The 20,256-nt window shown below is 40.1% G+C and overlaps 1 protein-coding gene across 2 annotated transcripts in view; it reads right to left on the bottom strand.

Moving 5' to 3' along the window:
• The window catches only part of NKAIN3 (sodium/potassium transporting ATPase interacting 3), a 234,924-nt gene that overhangs the window by 10,917 nt on the left and 203,751 nt on the right, over positions 1 to 20,256 (bottom strand). For both annotated transcript variants that reach the window (XM_081952568.1, XM_081952569.1), the window contains exon 5: positions 11,340 to 11,447. In XM_081952568.1, coding sequence (XP_081808694.1) covers positions 11,376 to 11,447 — 72 coding nt within the window. In that variant the 3' untranslated portion in view covers positions 11,340 to 11,375. The remainder of the gene's footprint in view (positions 1 to 11,339; positions 11,448 to 20,256) is intronic.

Below are 20,256 nucleotides of genomic sequence, written 5' to 3'. Positions count from 1 at the left end.
ACCCAATGGAGCTAGCTAACTATCGTCCAGTCTCCAACCTTCCGTTTTTAGCGAAGGTTGTCGAGAATGTGGTTGCGCAGCAGTTTCCACAACACCTTGACGAATCCGAGTATCTAGACTCACGCCAGTCCGGCTTCCGACCCGGGCACAGCACAGAGACAGCCTTGGTCGCGTTGGTCGATGATCTCTGGAGGGCCAGAGATAGAGGTTGTTCCTCTATCCTGGTCCTATTAGACCTCTCGGCGGCTTTTGATACCATCGACCATGGTATCCTATTGCGCCGGTTGGAGGGGATTGGAGTCGGAGGTACCGTTTTGCGGTGGTTCGGCTCCTACCTCTCCGACCGGAGGCAATGTGTGTTGACAGGGGGACAGAGGTCGACCCCGAGGCCACTCACTTGTGGAGTGCCACAGGGGTCGGTCCTCTCGCCTCTCCTGTTCAACACATATGTGAAGCCGCTGGGTGAGATCATCCGTGGTTTTGGGGTTGAGTATCACCTCTACGCTGATGATACTCAGCTGTATATTTCAACCCCAAACCACCCCAACGAGGCTGTTGAAGTGATGTCCCGGTGCTTGGAAGCCGTCGGGGTCTGGATGGGGGACAACAGACTTAAACTCAACCCCTCCAAGACCGAGTGGCTGTGGCTACCGGCACCTCGGTTCAGCCAGCTGATTCCATCGCTGGCCATAGGGGGCGAACAATTGCCCCCTGTGGAACGGGCGCGCAATTTGGGCGTCCTCCTTGATGCCCGGCTGTCAATGGATGACCATGTGGCAGCCGTGGCGAGGGGGGCGTTCCACCAGGTTCGCCTGGTGCGCCAATTGCGCCCCCTACTGGACCGGGATGCCCTACGCACGGTCACTCATGCGCTGGTGACGTCCCGCCTGGATTACTGCAACGCTCTCTACATGGGGCTGCCCTTGGGACGCGCCCGTAGACTGCAGTTGGTTCAGAACGCAGCCGCGCGGGCTGTGATGGGGAGTACGAGGTACTCCCACGTAACACCTCTCCTGCGCGAGCTGCACTGGCTACCTGTGGTTTTTCGGGTGCGTTTCAAGGTGCTGATTACCATCTTTAAAGCGCTCCATGGCACGGGACCTAGTTACTTGCGGGATCGCATCCTCCCACATACATCCCTGCGGCCAATTCGCTCACACAGGGAGGGACTTCTCCTGGTGCCGTCCACTAGGCAATGCCAACGGGCGACACCAAGGAGTAGGGCCTTCTCTGTGATGGGCCCAACCCTCTGGAATGACCTCCCCCCCGACATTAGAACCACTTCTGACCTCCGCTCCTTCCAGCAAAAATTGAAGACTCACCTGTTCCGATTAGCAGGCCTGGCATAATTACAACTGTCCCTCCTGGCAAATGTATTATTATCTGGTTATTTTAGGGTTTTTTAATCTGTTGTGTCTGTTTTAGGGATTTTAAAAAATTATATTATTCAGCTTTGTACAGTTCTTTTAATTGCATTTTAACCTCCTCCAAACTGTACATATTTAATTTTTTATTGTATTTTTGTGATATTCTCTATGGACTGTACACCGCCCCGAGTCCCTTCTGGGAGAGGGGGCGGTCTAGAAGCACAAATAAATTGAATTGAAATTGAATTGACAACAACTGATCTAAGCAAGCACAAACATTTAGCTTTGTGCAATTATAATCTTTCATGCTCACTGTGCAGAGGCAAATAATTTATAATTATGAAGAAAAAGAATTTACTTATAACCCCATGCTTTACATTGCATACAAAATTCATTTTCAACAGAACAGTTTATTTTTCCTTCTACTTTTACATCCCCATGGGATTTAAAAATAGGAAGTAATTGAAAAGTAAATGAATGACTCAACAGCTGAAGTGCTGAAAAATTAAAGGATAAACAGATGCTTTCAGATTTTAGTTGTCATGCTCCTGCTTCTAATATGTCTGGATAAAACAGGAGATAGATTTTCAGAAATTGCCAACCTTATAAGTGCTAACACTGTGAAATGAATTCCTATCTTGCTAGAGCTTTCTATTCTAAGAACTCCTCAATCTGGCTCAGATCCTGATCTGGAAGTTAGATCACCTAGTCCTCTGGAAAGTACAGTCAGAAAGTTACAGGCTACAGAAATGCTAGATTGGCTTAGTCAGCTGTACTTTCTATCAGAGAGCAGCTGAGATTTTGGGCACTTTGATTCCTGCTTGTCACCAAATGTTTCTAAAGATATGATTTCAGCCAGGTCATGGCATCCATGAAAAGTAGCAAACACAGTTCTTTTTCTTTTCTAACTTTTAGCTCAAAGCCATTTGGGCTTTTCACAATTTAGATAGTAAAAAGCCCATTACTTTTGAAAATAGCAGCTGTCCTGGTCCATTTGCATCAAATACCGATAACAATTATCTTATTGTGAAGCCAAGTGGGCAGACTGCCACGCACCAGACAAATAAGCATCAAGAAACTGGTGGATTTTTTTAAAATCTTGATCATTGAAATTCTTTGTTCTTTGGAGTCCATTAGCACTCTAGAACTGCACAGGGATGTAAGTCCCTTAGAAAAAGCTGCTTGTGTATTGTACATGTCTCCAATGTGCAATAATAAACAACTAGGAGATGGTCTTAAATCAGGTCAGTTTCTTCATCTAAACCCATAAAATTTTTTGACTAGAAAAGAATGTAGTAGCTGAAGGGTGTGAACCAGGGGTATTTTATATTTTCTGTTCTTCATTCAGTTTAGAATGGCAACACTAAGTATTAAAGCTAAAATGGTTTGTACCTAAGCAACGACTCTCTCACATAGTCCTTAACATCCTACAAGACAAACTGCCCTTGGCTTCCAAGGATAGTTAGCTAGCTAGCTAGATGTTTACAAGGGAAAGATGGTTTGAAAGTCCTAACCATCTAAATGTTTTAACTGTTAGAAAGGTCTCATATTCCCATTTTTACTTCAGTACTTCAATAAAGATAAACTACTAAGTTTATCTACTAAGGATAATTTAAAAAAAAAACCTTCTCTCTAAAAAGAATTAGATGATCGATGTTTAATTATTTTTAATATTAATTTAATATTGCGCTGCCATATGTTCTTGACAGGCTAATCTATAAAGATATTAAAACTCTAAAATGCAAAATAAAATAGCATACAGAGATAGTACAAATAATTTTTGAATGTAACCAGAATTGTAATGTTAACTGTCCCTTCAAAATCTAAACACATAACACAGGGCGTGGGCAATGTAGACCTAGTGGCACAAACTATGAAACAAGATGCTTCAAAGGAGCATTTAGCTTTGACATGGTTTTGATCAACTTTGAAAAGCTCACTGCAGAGAAACTGTCTTTCTCAATTCCAAAGCACCAGAAATGATTGAGCCATTTCAATCAAGCAGCTTTCACACTTGTGCATGAGCCACATTTTCTTGAAAAAGGGGACTGAATGAGGCAAGTTGCTCCTGCCTTGTTGCTTCCAATTGAATTGTCAAGATAGAGCAAGTTGCTGCAATTCTGTGGAGCAACTGCAGAATATGTTCACTTCATACAAGCCTACCACAACAGAACCCTTGAACTTGTTCGTTACAGCTATTTGCAATTTTGGTTTCAAAGTCTGGGGGTCCAACTATTGAGAAATAAATTCCACTTTGATTTTGAACGCACACATAAAAAAGTAAACTGTGAAGGTTTGGTTTATCCTTTCAGTACATACACAGAGTTTCTATTATCTGATCTCCAAAAGCATGGACTGCTAGTCACACCCTGTTCCACTTTATCACATTTTCTGCAGTGGTGGACCACCCAAAATAATAACGATCATAAATAGCTCCCAATATTTGTCCCCACTCTGTGCATTACACCCAATGATGAATATTCCATGCTGTCTTTGGGGGCTAAGTCAAGAATATGAGATACCATGCTTCAGAAAGGCATAAGACTTAGAAGTTACTTTAGGGCCAATGGACTCAAAACGACCTTCATATGTCAACTGGAACAGCTGATCTATGAAATCAACCTGTTTAAGAATTGCTTTATGGAGGAGAGCTAAATATTGTTCTACATTTTGCATACCAATGGGCAGTATGGAAATGCTTGAACAAACCAGGATTTTTTCCCCAGTCATTGGTAGATTAAATACAGTCTTCTTAAAAAAAAAGTGATCACACAAGTACATTTTAAATCATTTTCATAACAGTGTTTGTGTGTAATTGCTACTTAAATCATTAGTAATCTAATGCCAGTTGCAAGTTAAATTTCATTGTGGTTGTAAAATTAATGTTGCTCTAGTGATCAGATCTTACCTACAGGTTTTCTAGGCTTTAATTCAATATGTCCCAGTAGGGATAGGAGGATACATTGAATTAAAGCCGAGAACTATCAACTGAAACATACATATCTAGCCCTATGGAAATTAAATTGTAAAGTACAAATTGAATGGAAACAAAATAATTCATAAGCAATATGTTATGGAACCATGTGGACATAAAAATATCCAGAATATTATCAATTTAATGTAATATATAGGTTCAGGGTATAGTCTGTTTAGACAAGCAAGGGATACAGATGTTTTAATATAAAGCATAAATACGTACCTTTTGATGTATGGAAGTGGTCTTATTTGGAGCCACATTGCAATCTTAGTGTATGTAAAATAGTATTTGTGGTTCCTTTGTAGAATATTTCATTTTTTTAATTATGAAAGGTAATAAATGGTAAGAATTGGGTCTCAGGCATGCATATAATGCCCAAGTCTTACATTCAATTTTTCTCCTGATGCTTATCATTTCTTTATTTAAGTCACACCAACTTGTTGGATGAGACCCCAACAAATTATTTCAAAGTCAATTGCAACCCTCAACTCCAAAAGCTGTATATCCCTACTCTGCCCCTAGCTTTTCATCCGAAAATGCTCCCAATTAAAATGGTAGCAGGAAGAGCTAGTTATTATTATACATTGTCATTAAAAATGTGACTCATAAGAAACTGTCTTGGCAGCTTACAGTCTCCCACAAGGCAATTTTCAGAAGGTGTCTGTTACATAATAGTTTTCTGCAATTTATTTGCCTTTTTTTGACAAGATATGCTTCGATTTGGCTTTGCTATCAGTCAGATTAATGTCTTCTTAGAAACCATTTCTCCAGTAGTTTTGTATCACTTTCAGTTTGTTAGTCTGTAAAATCTGAATCTTGGTCAAGTCATATTTTTTCCCAAGTTTTTTTTTTTTAACAAAGAAGTTGTCTTAAGCCAGGGGTGTCCAAACTTGGGTACTTTAAGACTTGTGGACTTCAACTCCCAGAATTCCCCAGCCAGCCATGCTGGGGAATTCTGGGAGTTGAAGTCCACAAGTCTTAAAGTTCCCAAGTTTGGACACCCCCGTCTTAAGCATTAAATCTAGTTTCTGAAGTTTATGCCACAAGAAATGTAGCATCCTTTCACTCTTTACTCACTGCACAATCTGATGTATTTTCTACTCGTCAACAGCTGTGTGATTGTACAGCAGGGCTGCCAAACTCACGGGCCATGGGCTGGATGCGTCACATGCTGGCCACGTCCATGCTCATTTTGGGGAAGGGGGGGGAAGTCCTGATATGTCACATGACACTACTGTGACTATGCAAGTTTTACACCTCTGTTCTACGGGATTCAGAGAAGCTGTTACATTATCTTGTGGTTTCTACTGGAATATGATCTGAAGAAAGTGAAGAAATGCTTGGGGAGAGACACCATATCTGGAAAATACAATAATTGGAAAGGGTTTCAGCTTTATCCTTTTGTTCCTTCTTTAGGTTTTTTAATTTAATTTAATTTTTAACATTGTCTGCATTTTCTGCTATTGCATGAAGTTGTAATTGCTTTTCTTACTACTCTGAGGTTTTTAGCATCTTCTGTTTTATTAGCTTGTTTAGTATGTCTCTCTATTTATGTGACTATTTATTATTGTACATCGCCTTTAAAATTGCTGTTACACTGCAATTATCAAATGTTGCAAATGTAATTTTTTTTTAAAAAAGAACAAAATTAGCTGATGAATGCAGAAAATTCTAATATAGGATACTTTCTTGTAAGGGACATTGCTGAGAAAAATGGGTGGCATAGGCTATGGGTTTCTGGCTATTCCTTGTAACTCTTAACATCTTGAAGAATGGTGGTGAGTCTAAATATTTCCATTTATTTATTAGAAGGATGTAATGGGTCAACTAATGGTCATGTCCATGTTCCTTTTAGATTTTACTGCCTTTTACATTTCCTAATAGTTTCTTCAATGGAACCATAATGTAGCAATTAGCATGCTTCAAACTGTAACTGGTTACAGATATATTCAACTATGAAGGCAATAACAAGGGCATTTCAGATTAGAAAACCTGTGTCCATTTTTTTACAATTTTTTTTGTTGTGGCCCGCCAGCGGCCAGCAGAGCTGGCAACAGATTCAGATATGAGGAAGTTGGAGAAGAAAATGGGCCAGTCCTGGAGTCTGGGGATGGCTCTGACGAGCGCTCTGCATCAGAGGCAGAGATGGGGCCAGGGCTGTCTGACAGTTATCAGCTGCCTTCAGAGTCAGACATCAGTGAGGCAGACGAACAGAAGAAGCCTGTTCCCAGTACGCACATGTGCAGAGTTGCCAGATGAAGGGAACATCTAAGGAACAAGGGTCGACTTGGGAGTAAGGTCACAGGTGGACAGTGAATGGGCCCTCCCATAGGGAATAAAAGAGGAGTGAAAGGAGAGAAGTGTTTGCAGGAGACAATTAGTTCATTTCTGCATTCTTGCCAAGTATTGCGGCATCTGAACGATATCAGCCCGGCCACTGTCTAAGCCGATAAAGGTCAGTAATTGTGAACTGTCTTGAAAGACTGTGGGCAGGGACTTTGCTGTATAGGAATTCACTGTAAATTAAATAAAAAGGGTTTATCAGGACAAGGACTTTGTTTCATGCTGCTGGAGAAGCCTAGTTCAGAACAAAATTCTTGTTATGAAATTTTAGTTTTATTCTCTACAAAAGAGACATTTTTATTTTATACACATGCACATTCATGTTACATTTTCTAAGTGAAATTGTTTTATGTCCTCAATAAAATACGATAGAGCCTTTTCTTTTTTCCTCACATTTATATTGAGATTTTTCCAGACAGTTTGATTTCTGTCAGTTCTAAATGTTCTATAGCAGGAAAAGATGATACAGATAAATGTTAAGTTTGTTGTCTGTGAATCAACTGTATTCTCTGCCCTTCTCATATTTATTATTAGTTATAACCAGAGGTGGGCAATGTTCCCTCTAAGCTGCGCGCCTGCGCAGCCACGCACATAACAAGAAAATGCCGCACAGAAGTTTCATACTGCAGCGCAGTGTTTTTTAATGTCTTAAAATATGACTGAAAATATCCCCCCTCTCTCCCTTCTCTCTCTCTCTGCACCGAACTCTCTCTTCCATTTGTGATTGGTGAAATCAAGAAAGACGCTGCACGGAGACAGATGACGCTGCAGAAGGGAGAATTCCCATTGGTCCTATGGGGCTTCGTTGGTTCCTGGGAAAACATGATTCACTGGTTGTAGCCAGCTTTTCTCTGCACATCCGGGGTTTCTCAGGCATTGAGTGTCTGAAGCCCCGTTCTGGACTGGGCAGTCTTTCTGCTATCTCTTTGCTTTGGGGAGAGAGGGAACCAGCATGCAATTGGACTGTCTGAGCCAAAGGGGTCCACGGGATCTTGAGACTTGATTTTTGAGCAGTACCAATCCTTTCCACTCTTTCCTTTCCCTTTCTGTCCTTCTTCTGTCTTCCTTTCCTTTTCCTTTCCTTTCTCTTTTCCTTTCCTTTCTCTTTTCTTTTCCTTTTTCCTTTCCTTCTTTTCCATTTCCTTTCCTTTTTCCTTTCCTTCTTTTCCATTTCTTTTCCTTTTTCCTTTCCTTCTTTTCCATTTCCTTCCTTTCTCTTTCCCTTTCCTTTCCATCTTTTCCATTTCCTTTCTCTTTTCCTTTCCTTCTTTTCCATTTCCTTTCCTTTTTCCCTTCCTTTCTCTTTTCCATTTCCTTTCTTTTCTCCTTTCCTTTCTCCTTTCCTTTCCTTTTTCCTTTCCTTCTTTTCCATTTCCTTTCCTTTCTCTTTTCCTTTCCTTTCTTCTTTCCCATTTCCTTTCCTTTTCCTTTTCTTTCTCTTTTCCTTTTCCTTCTTTGCCATTTCCTTTCCTTATTTCTTTTTCCCTTCTTTTTTCTTTTCCCTTCCCTTTCCCTCCCTTCTTCATCCTTTCCTTTCTTCTTTTCCATTTCATTTCCTTTTTCCTTTTCTTCTTTTCCATTTCCTTTCCTTTTTCCTTTCCTTTCTCTTTTCCTTTCTCTTTTCCTTTCTTCTTTCCCATTTCCTATCCTTTTTCCTTTCCTTCTTTTCCATTTCCTTTCCTTTTTCCCTTCCTTTTTTTCTTTCTCATTTCCTTTCCTTTCCCTCCCTTCCCTTCCTTCTTTTCTAGGGGTCTGAGGGAGAGGGAGGGAACCCTTTTCCTCCTTGCCTCCCTCCCCAACATCTGCTCTGATGGCAATTATGGCTAAAAAAAAATCAGGTGTTCGGGCATGAAAACGTGCCACTCAAACACTATAATTTTCCACATACACTGAAAAAAAATTAGAGGGAACATTGGAGGTGGTTTGCTGCCGCTTTGGCCCGGTTCGGCCAAACTGGTAGTAGCGGTGGTGTGAGGCTCCGCCCACCTGCCCGACGCTTTTGCACATGCGCAGGAGTGTTGCACGAGCGTGCAAGCGCACATCTGGTTATAACCTATTTTTCTGTTATGAACATAGGGCAGCTTATATGGGAATAACAATAACTCTGTAAAACAGAGTAATTGGTTCCAAATGATCAAGGGAATTTCCATGGCTGAGGCTCACCTTGTAGCAAAATATTCCCAGGCTTAATTCAGTACCTTAACCACAATATCCTAATATCTTCCTTTCTTCTATAAAGAGAGAGAGGGGTTTCTCATTTAGAATTTTAAAACGTTCTAAACAGCAATATTTCTCTCACTACAAAATTAATATACTCTGAATGATAAATTAATTTCATTTGTATGATTCTTAAACACATTATTTTAAAGACTTTTTTTTAAAGAGGTTGGAAATTTAAAGCAAATCCCAAGTATATAATTAAGATAATTTATGGTTAGGTGTAGCGGAGGTGGGTTCCTGCCAGTTCTAACCTCTTCTATAGAAGAGGTTCCACAAATCTACAGTGCCGTTTAGAACCAGTTCCAGCTCCCTCCCCCTGCCCATCCGCACATCATCAAAATGAAGAGCGAGAGGAGGAATTCTAGGAGTTGAAGTCCACAAGTCTTAAAGCTGTCAAGTTTGAACACCCCTAGGTTTTTTTTCTAAAGGGTTAGGGGTGCAAGCTTCTTGTAACTTGACAGCTTTAAGACTTACATGCTTCAAATGCCAGTTTCTGAGCCAACATTTGGTTGCTAAGCAAGAGCGTTAAGTGAGTTTCACCACATTTTACAAGGTGGGTACGCCCACCCAGTCAGATGACTGCCAAGCCACTCCCACTCAGTCACATGGCTGGCAAGCCACTCCAACTCAGTCATATGGCTGGCAAGCCACTCCCACAAAGCAGGCCACACCTACAGAAGAAGTTCTAAAAAGTTTTGAAACGCACCACTGGGGTGTAGGATCTGATTTATTAACTTTATAATCTATTTGATTTCATACATAGCTCGACATGATGCAACTACCATCTGACCAAGTGTGTTGAATGAAAAACAAGGCTGCATTATTGTTAAGATAACATTCTTGCATGCTGGAACAGAAAGAAATGACTTTTCAAAATGTTATTAGATTGAATAAATTTACTAAATGATAACAGCCTAGCTGCAATAAACAAACATGCAGAAAATGATGTTTGGAAAAGCATTGGGTTTGGTATATTTCTTAACAATAAAGTTAATCACTTTGAACTTTAGTCTGAATATTTGGATTTTATTCTGAAAAGCTGATTTAGGATGACATGGGAATGCAAACACAGTGCCTTTCAGCAATTCATGAAAGCAGCTGTGTCTTTTACTGGGATCTCTTGCCTTTCCCACTAAAATCTTACTTCTCAAAAAAATTGGGTGTACATGAAAGCCCTCTAAAATGAGAAATATAGTATGTTCCTATTTCAATAGCAGCATGACATCAAAGCCAGGAAAGCAATGGCTTGATAGAACATTTTTTTATACGTTTATTGTTCTTGGAAATATATTCACTTATTTATCAATATCTTCTTAAGCATTGCAGAAGAAGTGATGGTTATTATTTTTTAAGCTTTCCTGGAATAATTAGCCCAAGAAGTTGAAAATTATGCAAATATATTTCTCTTCATGAATTATTAAAGGCCAATAATTGCAATATCTCCATGGTTTTCAAAATAATGTTTTGTGTTGGTGTGTACGGTACATATGTATACACACATAAATATTTGTTTGCAGTTGTAGACATAACAATGTAGAAGTTAACAAAGTATGAAGAATGTAACAAAACAATATTATTTTTCAAGAATCAGGCTGAATTGTAAAATAAGTAGAGCAGAACAGAACACAAGGAACTGGTACCATCAGAAGGAAAGTATCTATCCAAATTATTTTTGCCCCTTTTAAAAGAACTTGGCAGACATCTCATCTTTTCAGAACCAATAAAATGCACCTCAGATTGGACAGGAAAATAGAGGACAAGTGCACAATAGCTTTGATACGTACAGCAGATTAAATTATATTTTAGAAATTACTGCTGCAGTAAAATTAGAATTGTCCATCAAGCTGCCATGCCTAATACTAATGGTAACGTATATCCACCAGAGATTATTATTGATGTGAATTATTACATTGCATTTTATATGTTATTGTATTTTAAATCAGCAGTCTCCAAAACTTTTGGCACCAGGGATGGGTTTCATGGAACACAATTTTTCTACAGACTGGGGAGGGGGATAGTTTTGGTTTCACTAGCACGCCTGCCACTCATCTCCAGCTGTGCAGCTGGTTCCTAACAGCCCACGGACTCGTACTAGTCTGTGTACTGGTGGGTTGGGGACTCCTGTTCTACCTTTTAGAATGTATATCACTCATTTAAGGAAGCTTTTATAGGAAATAACAAAAAGTAATACAATACTGTAAATTACAAAAAAATAAAAATAGAAACATAAACATTATTAGCATAGCATGAATTAGAACAACAAATAAAAGCAACAAAAATACTTAATCTTATTGATTTGTATTGGCCATATTGTAAAGGCAGAATTAAAAATAAAGCTACTTGTGTTCAACAGAAGAATATTGTTCTCTCCCCCCCCCTCAATATATCTTTCTATTTCCAAAAATTTATATGAGAGCAATATAATATCTCACCCCAAAGTTGTGGTTCCAGAGATCAGGAGATGTAAATCAGTATTTACTGCTGTCCTCTTCTTCCATAAAAACACTAATCACATAACAGGCATAAACAAAGCCAATCAACTGTGTGAGAGAAAAGAAAAATGGAAAAAGTGTTACTTCATCCATAAATGTTCTAATGTACATGCCAAACTACATCTAGTTCAGAAATGTAGTATATATGCAAACTAAGTAGAAATAGAGAAAACTGATGGAAGAAAAAGGCCCAGTGGTCCATTGAGTCTGACCTTTGATTTTTTTTTTTTTGGAACTGTAGAAACTTTCAAATGTTATAAGCAGATTTAAATATTCAATTTTGGCTACAAACTCATGATAATGCAAAGTAAAATTTCAGTGAAATTTAAGATTTTGGGATCGGAGTAGTTGAAAAAACTTTTTCCCAATATGAATCCATTCAGAATATACAATTGCATTGTAAGTCTCTTTATAGGTGCTACCACTTATAGAATTAGTTAGACCTTTTCTGTAGCTAGATTCCAATTATGCAACTCTGTCCTACAGTGGTGAGTTACTGAGCTACTGTAGCTGGCAGTGACATAGTGAATCCATAGCCAGCTTCATCAAATGGGAATGCCTGAAAATGCATTTGGCAGCAGTGTTTGTAGTTCAGTTGAAGTCCCTTTCTGTGAAAGTAGAGACAGTTAAGAAACGAGGTAAATGGCACTCCAGCCAGTACTCTGGAGAGAAAAACAAGTCTTTGATGCTGAGAGAATTGGCACCTCTTCTTTCCCCTTCAGTCATGCAGGAAGAATGGCTCCTTTTTTGCCAGGTCTGACCCTATGAAGTTATCCTTTGGGATGAGAGAATTGAGAGCATAAGACCTGTGCCGTCTTCTCTCCCATGTCAAGAGAAGTAGTGGGAGTAAGGAGGAAGAAAGATCTCTTCATCCATGGGTGATAGGAAAAGCAGGATATGGGAGCAAAAATGCCTCATTAGGTTCTAAAATGAAGAATCAGCAAGAAGGAAAACTGCTATCTCCCCCCAACTTCTTTTGCTATCTATGGGTGCTTGGAGTGGGATTCTGGAAGGGAAGGGAAGGGAAGGGAAGGAGACGTAGATCCTTCTGGTTGCAAAAACAATCTCTTGGCCCCAAAGAGCTCTTCTACCACAGATTCCTTTCACCAGAAGAGGTGAAGATAACTTATTTTGTTAAAACCAAAAGTACTAATCAAATTCAGAGCTTCCCAAAGAGCAATGTATATCTTAAACTTGATCCAGAAGTGGACATCAGCATTCTGCTATTTTACATGGTCACAGATTATATTCCAGCTGTCTCACTTTTCCAAAATACCCTTCTCTGCTTCACCACTGAAGCATAGTAGATGTTGATAATGTGATCAGCATTTAAGCTTGCATAATTTTCAATCAGTTCTCACAATTGATAGTAGCTCTTTGGTCTACCGTGTAGAAATCTAGGATAATCTTTAAATATGGCCAAGGTCAAACATTGATTAAGGTTTTAAATAACTGGCTTTGTATGTCCAATATAACTTCTTCAAATATGAATAACACATATATCATGAAATTATTTTAAATCAAACATTTTTTTTAAAGACAAAAGAAATCATTTAAAAAAGTTAAATTGGTGGATGGAATTGTTGCCCATATCTGGGAGAATTTAAATAAAGAAAACTTATCAATAATTAGATGACTGACTGACAATATTCTTCCTATTCAAATGCAAATGTAAATCTGAAAATGGAGTGATCTTTAAATATATATTAATGGATTACTATAGTAGCTTTTAACAGCAAGGGAATTATTACAGTATTTTCTTGACTTGATTGATGGCCATTATAATAAAATATTTATTTCAACAAATTACTTTGGCTGGCTATCTTGATTAACTCAACTGTTATTTAATGAATATGGCTACAGTCACTAAAGCTAACTAACAGTTAGGTTAATAATTAATCTGCAATAGGACTATTGCTTTGCATTGCTTGGCTTCCAAAATATATTAATGCAAATAACATTTGTTGGCAACTTGCCTAGAATCGTTAACTTTTATTAATTGATAAGGAAGCAAAATGTGGTGTGGCCAATTACAATTGCATAATTTTTCATATCAGCCACATAGATCTGTGATGATGAACCTATGGCACGCATGCCACAGGGAAGTAGGTAAAGTGAATAATTGAGAGAGATGTTCAATCTTTTAGGTTTACTTTGTTTGAAAGCATGCAAATGTGAATAGATAAATAGGTACTTTTTGGTCCCACTTTGTTGGGAAGATACAGCGTTCTGTGCATCTCATTCATGCTGGCCACATGAGCATGGCCAGCAAAAGACAACAATGGCTTCCTCAGATAAGAGACATAGATGAGCACCTCTTCCTAGAGTTGGATATGATTATTTTTACCTTCAAATTGAGAGATATCTTTTACATTTCCTTTCAGATATTCTATGAAATGGCTGGAAATTGGGCTCCAAAATTCTGTCATTACATGGTATAGGATTATGGGCTCTGACAAATGCAAGCAAAGTAATTTAGAGGTTGCAGGTGATCATATCTGAAATACAGTGTGCATTAGTCATTTATGCTGTCATCTCATAATTCAAACTGGGAGCAAGAACTTATCTCGTCTTTGCTTGAGTAAGCTGAATTTATCTGCTTCTCAAATAAAATGTTTCGGAATTTATAGAGCACAGTGCAAATCCCTAGAGAAAAAATCTCTCCCAGATGATCCATATAGATTCCCTTTTATTAATAGTGATATCTAAATGTTGAATTTCTATATTCTGCGGCTCAGAAAAAAAAATCCTTGGGCTATTTTAAGACTCAATAAAGTACACAGTAAATAACCTTATGGAGAATTTGCTATAACTGCAGGGAAGCTTTGCATGATTTTTAAAAATGTAGCATGGAGATTTTAATTTGGGTATAAGATTAATACAGGAAGGTGAATATTGATTGTTCTATAAATAAGAAACCATGCCTTATCTAAACAGGCTACTTCTCTGAAAGTTGAAAGACCGTGAGTTCAAGTCGTGCATTAGCCATGGAAGCCAACTGGGTGATCATGGGCCATTTACTCTCTCTCACCTCACAGGATTGTTGTTGTGTGCAAAATAGGATGAGGAAGATATGTTGGATGTTTGCTGCCTTGAACAAAAAATAAATATAATTGATTTTATAATAATAAATGTTATTATGTAATTTATTTTATAAAAGTATAATTAATATTTATTATAAATAAATAAAGATAAAAATGGTATTCCTTTTCCCATGTCTCTTACATATACATTAGCAGTGAATTCAAAAATATTTAGCGTATGTTTTCACAATTAAAGTAAAATTAATTATAAGTGCATTTATTATTTTTCTTACATAATTTTTCTTGTCTAAAAATGCCTAATAGGCCAAATTCTGCAACTTTGTCATGTCCAGCTGTTTATTTCTGTAAATGAGTGGGAAAGGCTCTTTATCCCTACCTTCCACAACAATTTTTTTCCAAACATTCACTTATTATGTAATGAGAGACAACTAAATAAAACTTAATATGTGTTTTCTTTAAGCAGAATATAAAATCATATAGAGAGAAAGGATAGGAATTGAAATATGAATAATCCAACAAATGGAAATTAGCAAATTGGCCACTTAAAGGTGAGAACATCAAAACACACACAGACACACACACACTGTCAAAAATAAAAATCTGAGCAACAATGAAGTGTGATTTCTCTGTCAAGTCACAATTGCAAAAGACTGTGATTTGAGCAACTGTTCTAAAATGGTCATGTTGATTTGATGACAGAACTGTCAATTCCTGTATTATTCCTTTTTTGCAAAAAGTTTTATATGAATACATTCCATGAATTTTGTTTTTCAGAATAACTCTGGTGATAGCACTTCCCTTTCCAACATGCTGATTACACAGCAATATTACACATTGGAGGAGGCGGCAAGGTTGGGTGGGGGGTGGGGCAGCCATGTCAAGGATTTTAAGGACAGCCATGTAAAGGATTGGAAACAGGATCTACCAGAACAGATGAATACGATTCCTTTCCTTAGTGTTTCTGCTAAAACAACTGTATTTTATGTTCATTCCATAGCGACTGTATTAAGGTTTTGAAATGTAATAAACTACTAAGTTGCAAAATCACCTGATACTGTAAAGCTGTAAATTTATATTTATGTAGATTTAGACTTACTCCTAATAGCAATCTGTGGTCCAGATAACACTGTTCCTTATCTTGACTATTTATTTAGTAAATGAAAACATAGAAGCCTTTCAAAAGTTAAAATGAAAAAGAAATTACAGACATCATACTAGATCAGGCTGCAATTTATGGTCCAGTTGTTGATTCAACCCATCCTTTTAATTATTGTTTAAAGACACAATGACTTTTAACATGAAAAGTTTATTTCTCTAACCAATAATGCAATGCCAATATAATTAATTTAATGAACCTCAGTGTGGCAAAAAAAACCCCATGTACTTGTATTTTAAGAATAAAACAAAAATGTGAGGCTCTGAAAAACATCTTCAATTTTATACTATTTTTGGGTCAATTCTTCTAAAATAGAATCCCATAACCGCATCATTGGCATTATCAAAACATAATAAAAGTAAAATAAAAAATCCAGACCACAACTTTCAAAATTATGATCACAAGCCTACTATAAATATGAAATCATGTCAAGAATATAATATAAAGAAAATTTAAATTGAATAAAGCATGGGTACAAAACCTTAAGTACCGTATTTTTCGCCCTATAAGACGCTCCGGAATAAAAGACGCACCCAATTTTAAAGGAGGAAAATCTAGGAAAAAAAAAGATTCTGAACCAAATACTATAGTAAAATATTTTATATCAACTGTATAAAGTTAACAGCAGTTTAAGAACAATTTTATGTCAACCATGTAACACAGGGGTGTCCAAACTTTTTTCAAAGAGGGCCAGATTGGATGAAGTGAACATGCTGGAGGGCCGAACATTTTTCCGAACATTCTTTGAACAATAACAATTAAATGCAAATGAATTATTTTAATGCCAAGTTAATTGCAAATGGCATACTTTTCATTTCATAACATTAAGATCAACTGACAGCTGAGTTTTCACAATGTATCCATCTTTTCCCTGAAGACTCGTGTTTAGTACATTCAGATGCTTTCTTTCCTCTTTCCCTCTTACTTGTCTATCCTTCCTTCCACCCTCCCTTCCTCCTTCCCTTCCTTCCTGCCTCCCTTCCAGTTCCCTCCTTCCTCTTTCCTCCTGCCTGCCTGCCTTCTTTCCCTCCTGCTTATCTGTGCTTCCTTCCTTCCTTGCACCTCCCTCCCTTCTGCCTGCCTGCCTTCTTTCCTCTTTCCCTATCCTCCTATCCTTCCTTTCTCCCTCCCTCCTTCCCTGCCTCCCTTCCAGTTCCATCCTTCCCTCCTTCCTTCTGCCTCCTTCCTGCCTGCTTGCCTTCTTTCCTCTTTCCCTCCAGCGTGTCTGCTTTTCTTTCCTTCCTTCCACCTCCCTTCTGCCCTCCTGCTTTCTTTCCTCTTTCCCTCTTACTTGTCTATCCTTCCTTCCACCCTCCCTTCCTCCTTCCCTTCCTTCCTGCCTCCCTTCCAGTTCCCTCCTTCCTCTTTCCTCCTGCCTGCCTGCCTTCTTTCCCTCCTGCTTATCTATGCTTCCTTCCTTCCTTGCACCTCCCTCCCTTCTGCCTGCCTGCCTTCTTTCCCCTTTCCCTATCCTCCTATCCTTCCTTTCTCCCTCCCTCCTTCCCTGCCTCCCTTCCAGTTCCATCCTTCCCTCCTTCCTTCTGCCTCCTTCCTGCCTGCTTGCCTTTTTTCCTCTTTCCCTCCAGCGTGTCTGCTTTTCTTTCCTTCCTTCCACCTCCCTTCTGCCCTCCTGCTTTCTTTCCTCTTTCCCTCTTACTTGTCTATCCTCACTCCCTCCTCCCCTCCTTCCCTCCTTCCCTGCCTGAGCGGGCTTCTTGCATGGCCCCAGTCCTCCAGCCGGTGGCTCATCTAAAACTTTTAACTTTCCAATCTAGCGTTCTCCACCCACCCACCCCCAATCCGCCCGGATCTGTCATGCAGCAAAGAGATACAGTAGCTGGGTGCAATAGCAGCAATAGCAATAAGCAGATCCGGAGAGATTTGGGGTTGGGGGTGGAGAACGCTAGATGGGACACAATCAAACTTGATTCAAAGGCTTTGCCTACTGAGATCGGTGCGCTGCCATCCAAAATGCTGGTACCATGATCGCTGCAGCGCCCGCTTTACCTGCCGCTTCCCGGGCGGTTCCAGGCGGCAGAGATCGTAGTAATAGCATTTTGGATGGCAGCGCACCGATCTCAGTAGGCAAAGCCTTTGAATCAAGTTTGATTGTGTCCCATCTAGCGTTCTCCACCCCCAGCTCCCTCACTCCCTCCTCCTCCTATCCTCACTCCCTCCTCCCCGCCTTCCCTCCTTCCCTGCCTGAGCGGGCTTCTTGCATGGCCCCAGCCCTCCAGCCGGTGGCTCATCTAAAACATTAACTTTCCAATCTAGCATTCTCCACCCACCCACCCCCAATCCGCCCAGATGTGTCATGCAGCAAAGAGATACAGTAGCTGGGCGCAACAGCAGCAATAGCAATAAGCAGATCCGGAGAGATTTGGGGTTGGGGGTGGAGAACGCTAGATGGGACACAATCAAACTTGATTCAAAGGCTTTGCCTACTGAGATCGGTGCGCTGCCATCCAAAATGCTGGTACCACGAACGCTAGATGGGCGGCGCCTCCCCCTCTGTTCAGAGCATCTGAGCTGAGCCCCGTTACCCCTGCCCCCTCCTCCTCTGCTGTGCTTTTGAGGAGCCATGAGGCTGCAGGAGACAGTAGGAAGGCGGCGGAGGGCAGCAGGGGAAAAAAAGCCTCATGGCTTCTCAAAAGCACGGCGGAGGAGGAGGGGGCAGCAGGGTAACGCGCTGCCCAGCTCAGATGCTCCGAGTGGAGGGGGACGCGAGAGAAGTGAGAAGTGAAGCTGCCAAAGCTCCTGCCCATGGCAGCGGCGGCGGCGCATCCCCCATGAGGCTTTTTTCCCCCTGCTGCCCTCCTCCACCTTCCTACTGGCTCCCTCCCGTGGCAGCGGTGGCGGCGCCTCCCCCTCTGTTCGGAGCATCTGAGCTGAGCCCCGTTACCCCTGCCCCCTCCTCCTCTGCTATGCTTTTGAGGAGCCATGAGGCTGCAGGAGACAGTAGGAAGGCGACGGAGGGCAGCAGGGGAAAAAAAAGCCTCATGGCTTCTCAAAAGCACGGCAGAGGAGGAGGGGGCAGCAGGGTAACGCGCTGCCCAGCTCAGATGCTCCGAGTGGAGGGGGACGCGCCGCCGCTGCTGCCATGGACGGGGGCACCAGCGGGAGCTTTGGCGGCTTCACTCCAAATGTGCCGTTGCTGCCATGGGCTGGAGCTTTGGCGGCTTCACTTCTCACTGTCAGGAAATCTGCCGCAGCGTCGGGCAGCAAATGTGGTGCTGTTAGAGGAGGAGGAGGTGGCAGCAGATATTCCAGTAGCGGCAGGGTCTTTGAGGGTTTATTTTAGCCGCAGCGCCGGGCGCAAGCAGCTAGGATTGGCCGCCCACAAAGGACCTCCCCGGGCTTGCTTTGCTGAACTAGAGTCAGTCACCCCGCGCTCACCAAAACAAGTCCGGGGAGGTCCTTTGCGGGCGGCCAGTTCTAGCCTGTGACAGTACAAAACACCGTGCGGCAGTTGGAAACTGTCGTGCGGTGTTTTGTTGCCGCGCACCTTACAGGGAACAGTGGACCCAGGTGGCTACATTCGGCTTATAAGACGCACTCAGATTTTTACCCTCTTTTTTGGAGTAAAAAAGTGCATCTTATAGGGCGAAAAATACGGTACTTTCATACTTCCCACCTCCACTACCTTCATGAGTTTACCTAGAAAAACATAAATTGGGATAACATTCATAACTGTCCCGATTTACTCAGGCAGTTCAGAGACAAGAAATATTTTGACAAAGTGTTACCTTGGAATTCTGAGACTATGGAGGCTTTCACAAAAGTGCTACAAGGCATGTCTATTCCCCAAATATCTTCCAGGTAAAGAAGTCCAAGTGGATAGATTAGTTAACATCATCCCTTTCAGTTCCAGAGCACCTTCTCTATCACCTATTTTTCTGGTTAGATAGACACATTTCCAAAGCCTGACATTGCTCAATATTCTACTTCTAAAAATGTCTATGGGACTATAGGGTGCATTTTTGTACTTAAAGATGATACAAAATCATTTTGATTTTGAGTCAGCTTTTGAGAAAAGAATAACTGGAAGGAGACTAGGAGCTTGGTAGGCAACCAAAGGATGCATCAGTGGATAGATGCTGTATCCACTATATACATATATTGCCTTTACCTCTATAATTAATTTCTATATAAAAGTATATAATTTTGCTGATGCTTTCAAAGGAGCCCAAATCTTATTTTGGTGAAAATAAGTTTCCTACATGCTCCAAGAGTTTACACTTAGGTGGAACTCCTCAAGGATAGGGATAAAGATTCTAAAACATTTATTTATTTATTCTACATTATTTTAGTATATATCAGTATATTAACATGAATCAGGAGGGAGAATCAAAACCAAATACTTTATAGAAACTGAACTGAACGGCATGCTGTGATATTATTTTTGTTTTCTATTTTTTTTAAAATAATCTGCCCTGTGCATAGTGTTGTTTTTTTTCTGAAAGAATAACATATTGGATATGTAATCTATGCAAAAATAGGTGAGGATTGCTAGATAAATATATCTGTTACAAAATGTGTGATAGCATATTTAGAAGTTTATAATTCACATAATATGCACAACATACTACAAAATGCCATAAGGAATAAGACACCAAATACATTATTTAAAGCAGACTACACATAGTTGACATTTTAG

The sequence above is a fragment of the Natrix helvetica genome, assembly GCF_964273705.1.
Source record: "Natrix helvetica genome assembly, chromosome: 4".
NCBI classification, from domain to species: Eukaryota; Metazoa; Chordata; class Lepidosauria; order Squamata; family Natricidae; genus Natrix; species Natrix helvetica.
The sequence above is the reverse complement of the archived record's forward strand: the minus strand, read 5'-3'. Positions and strand labels throughout refer to the sequence as shown.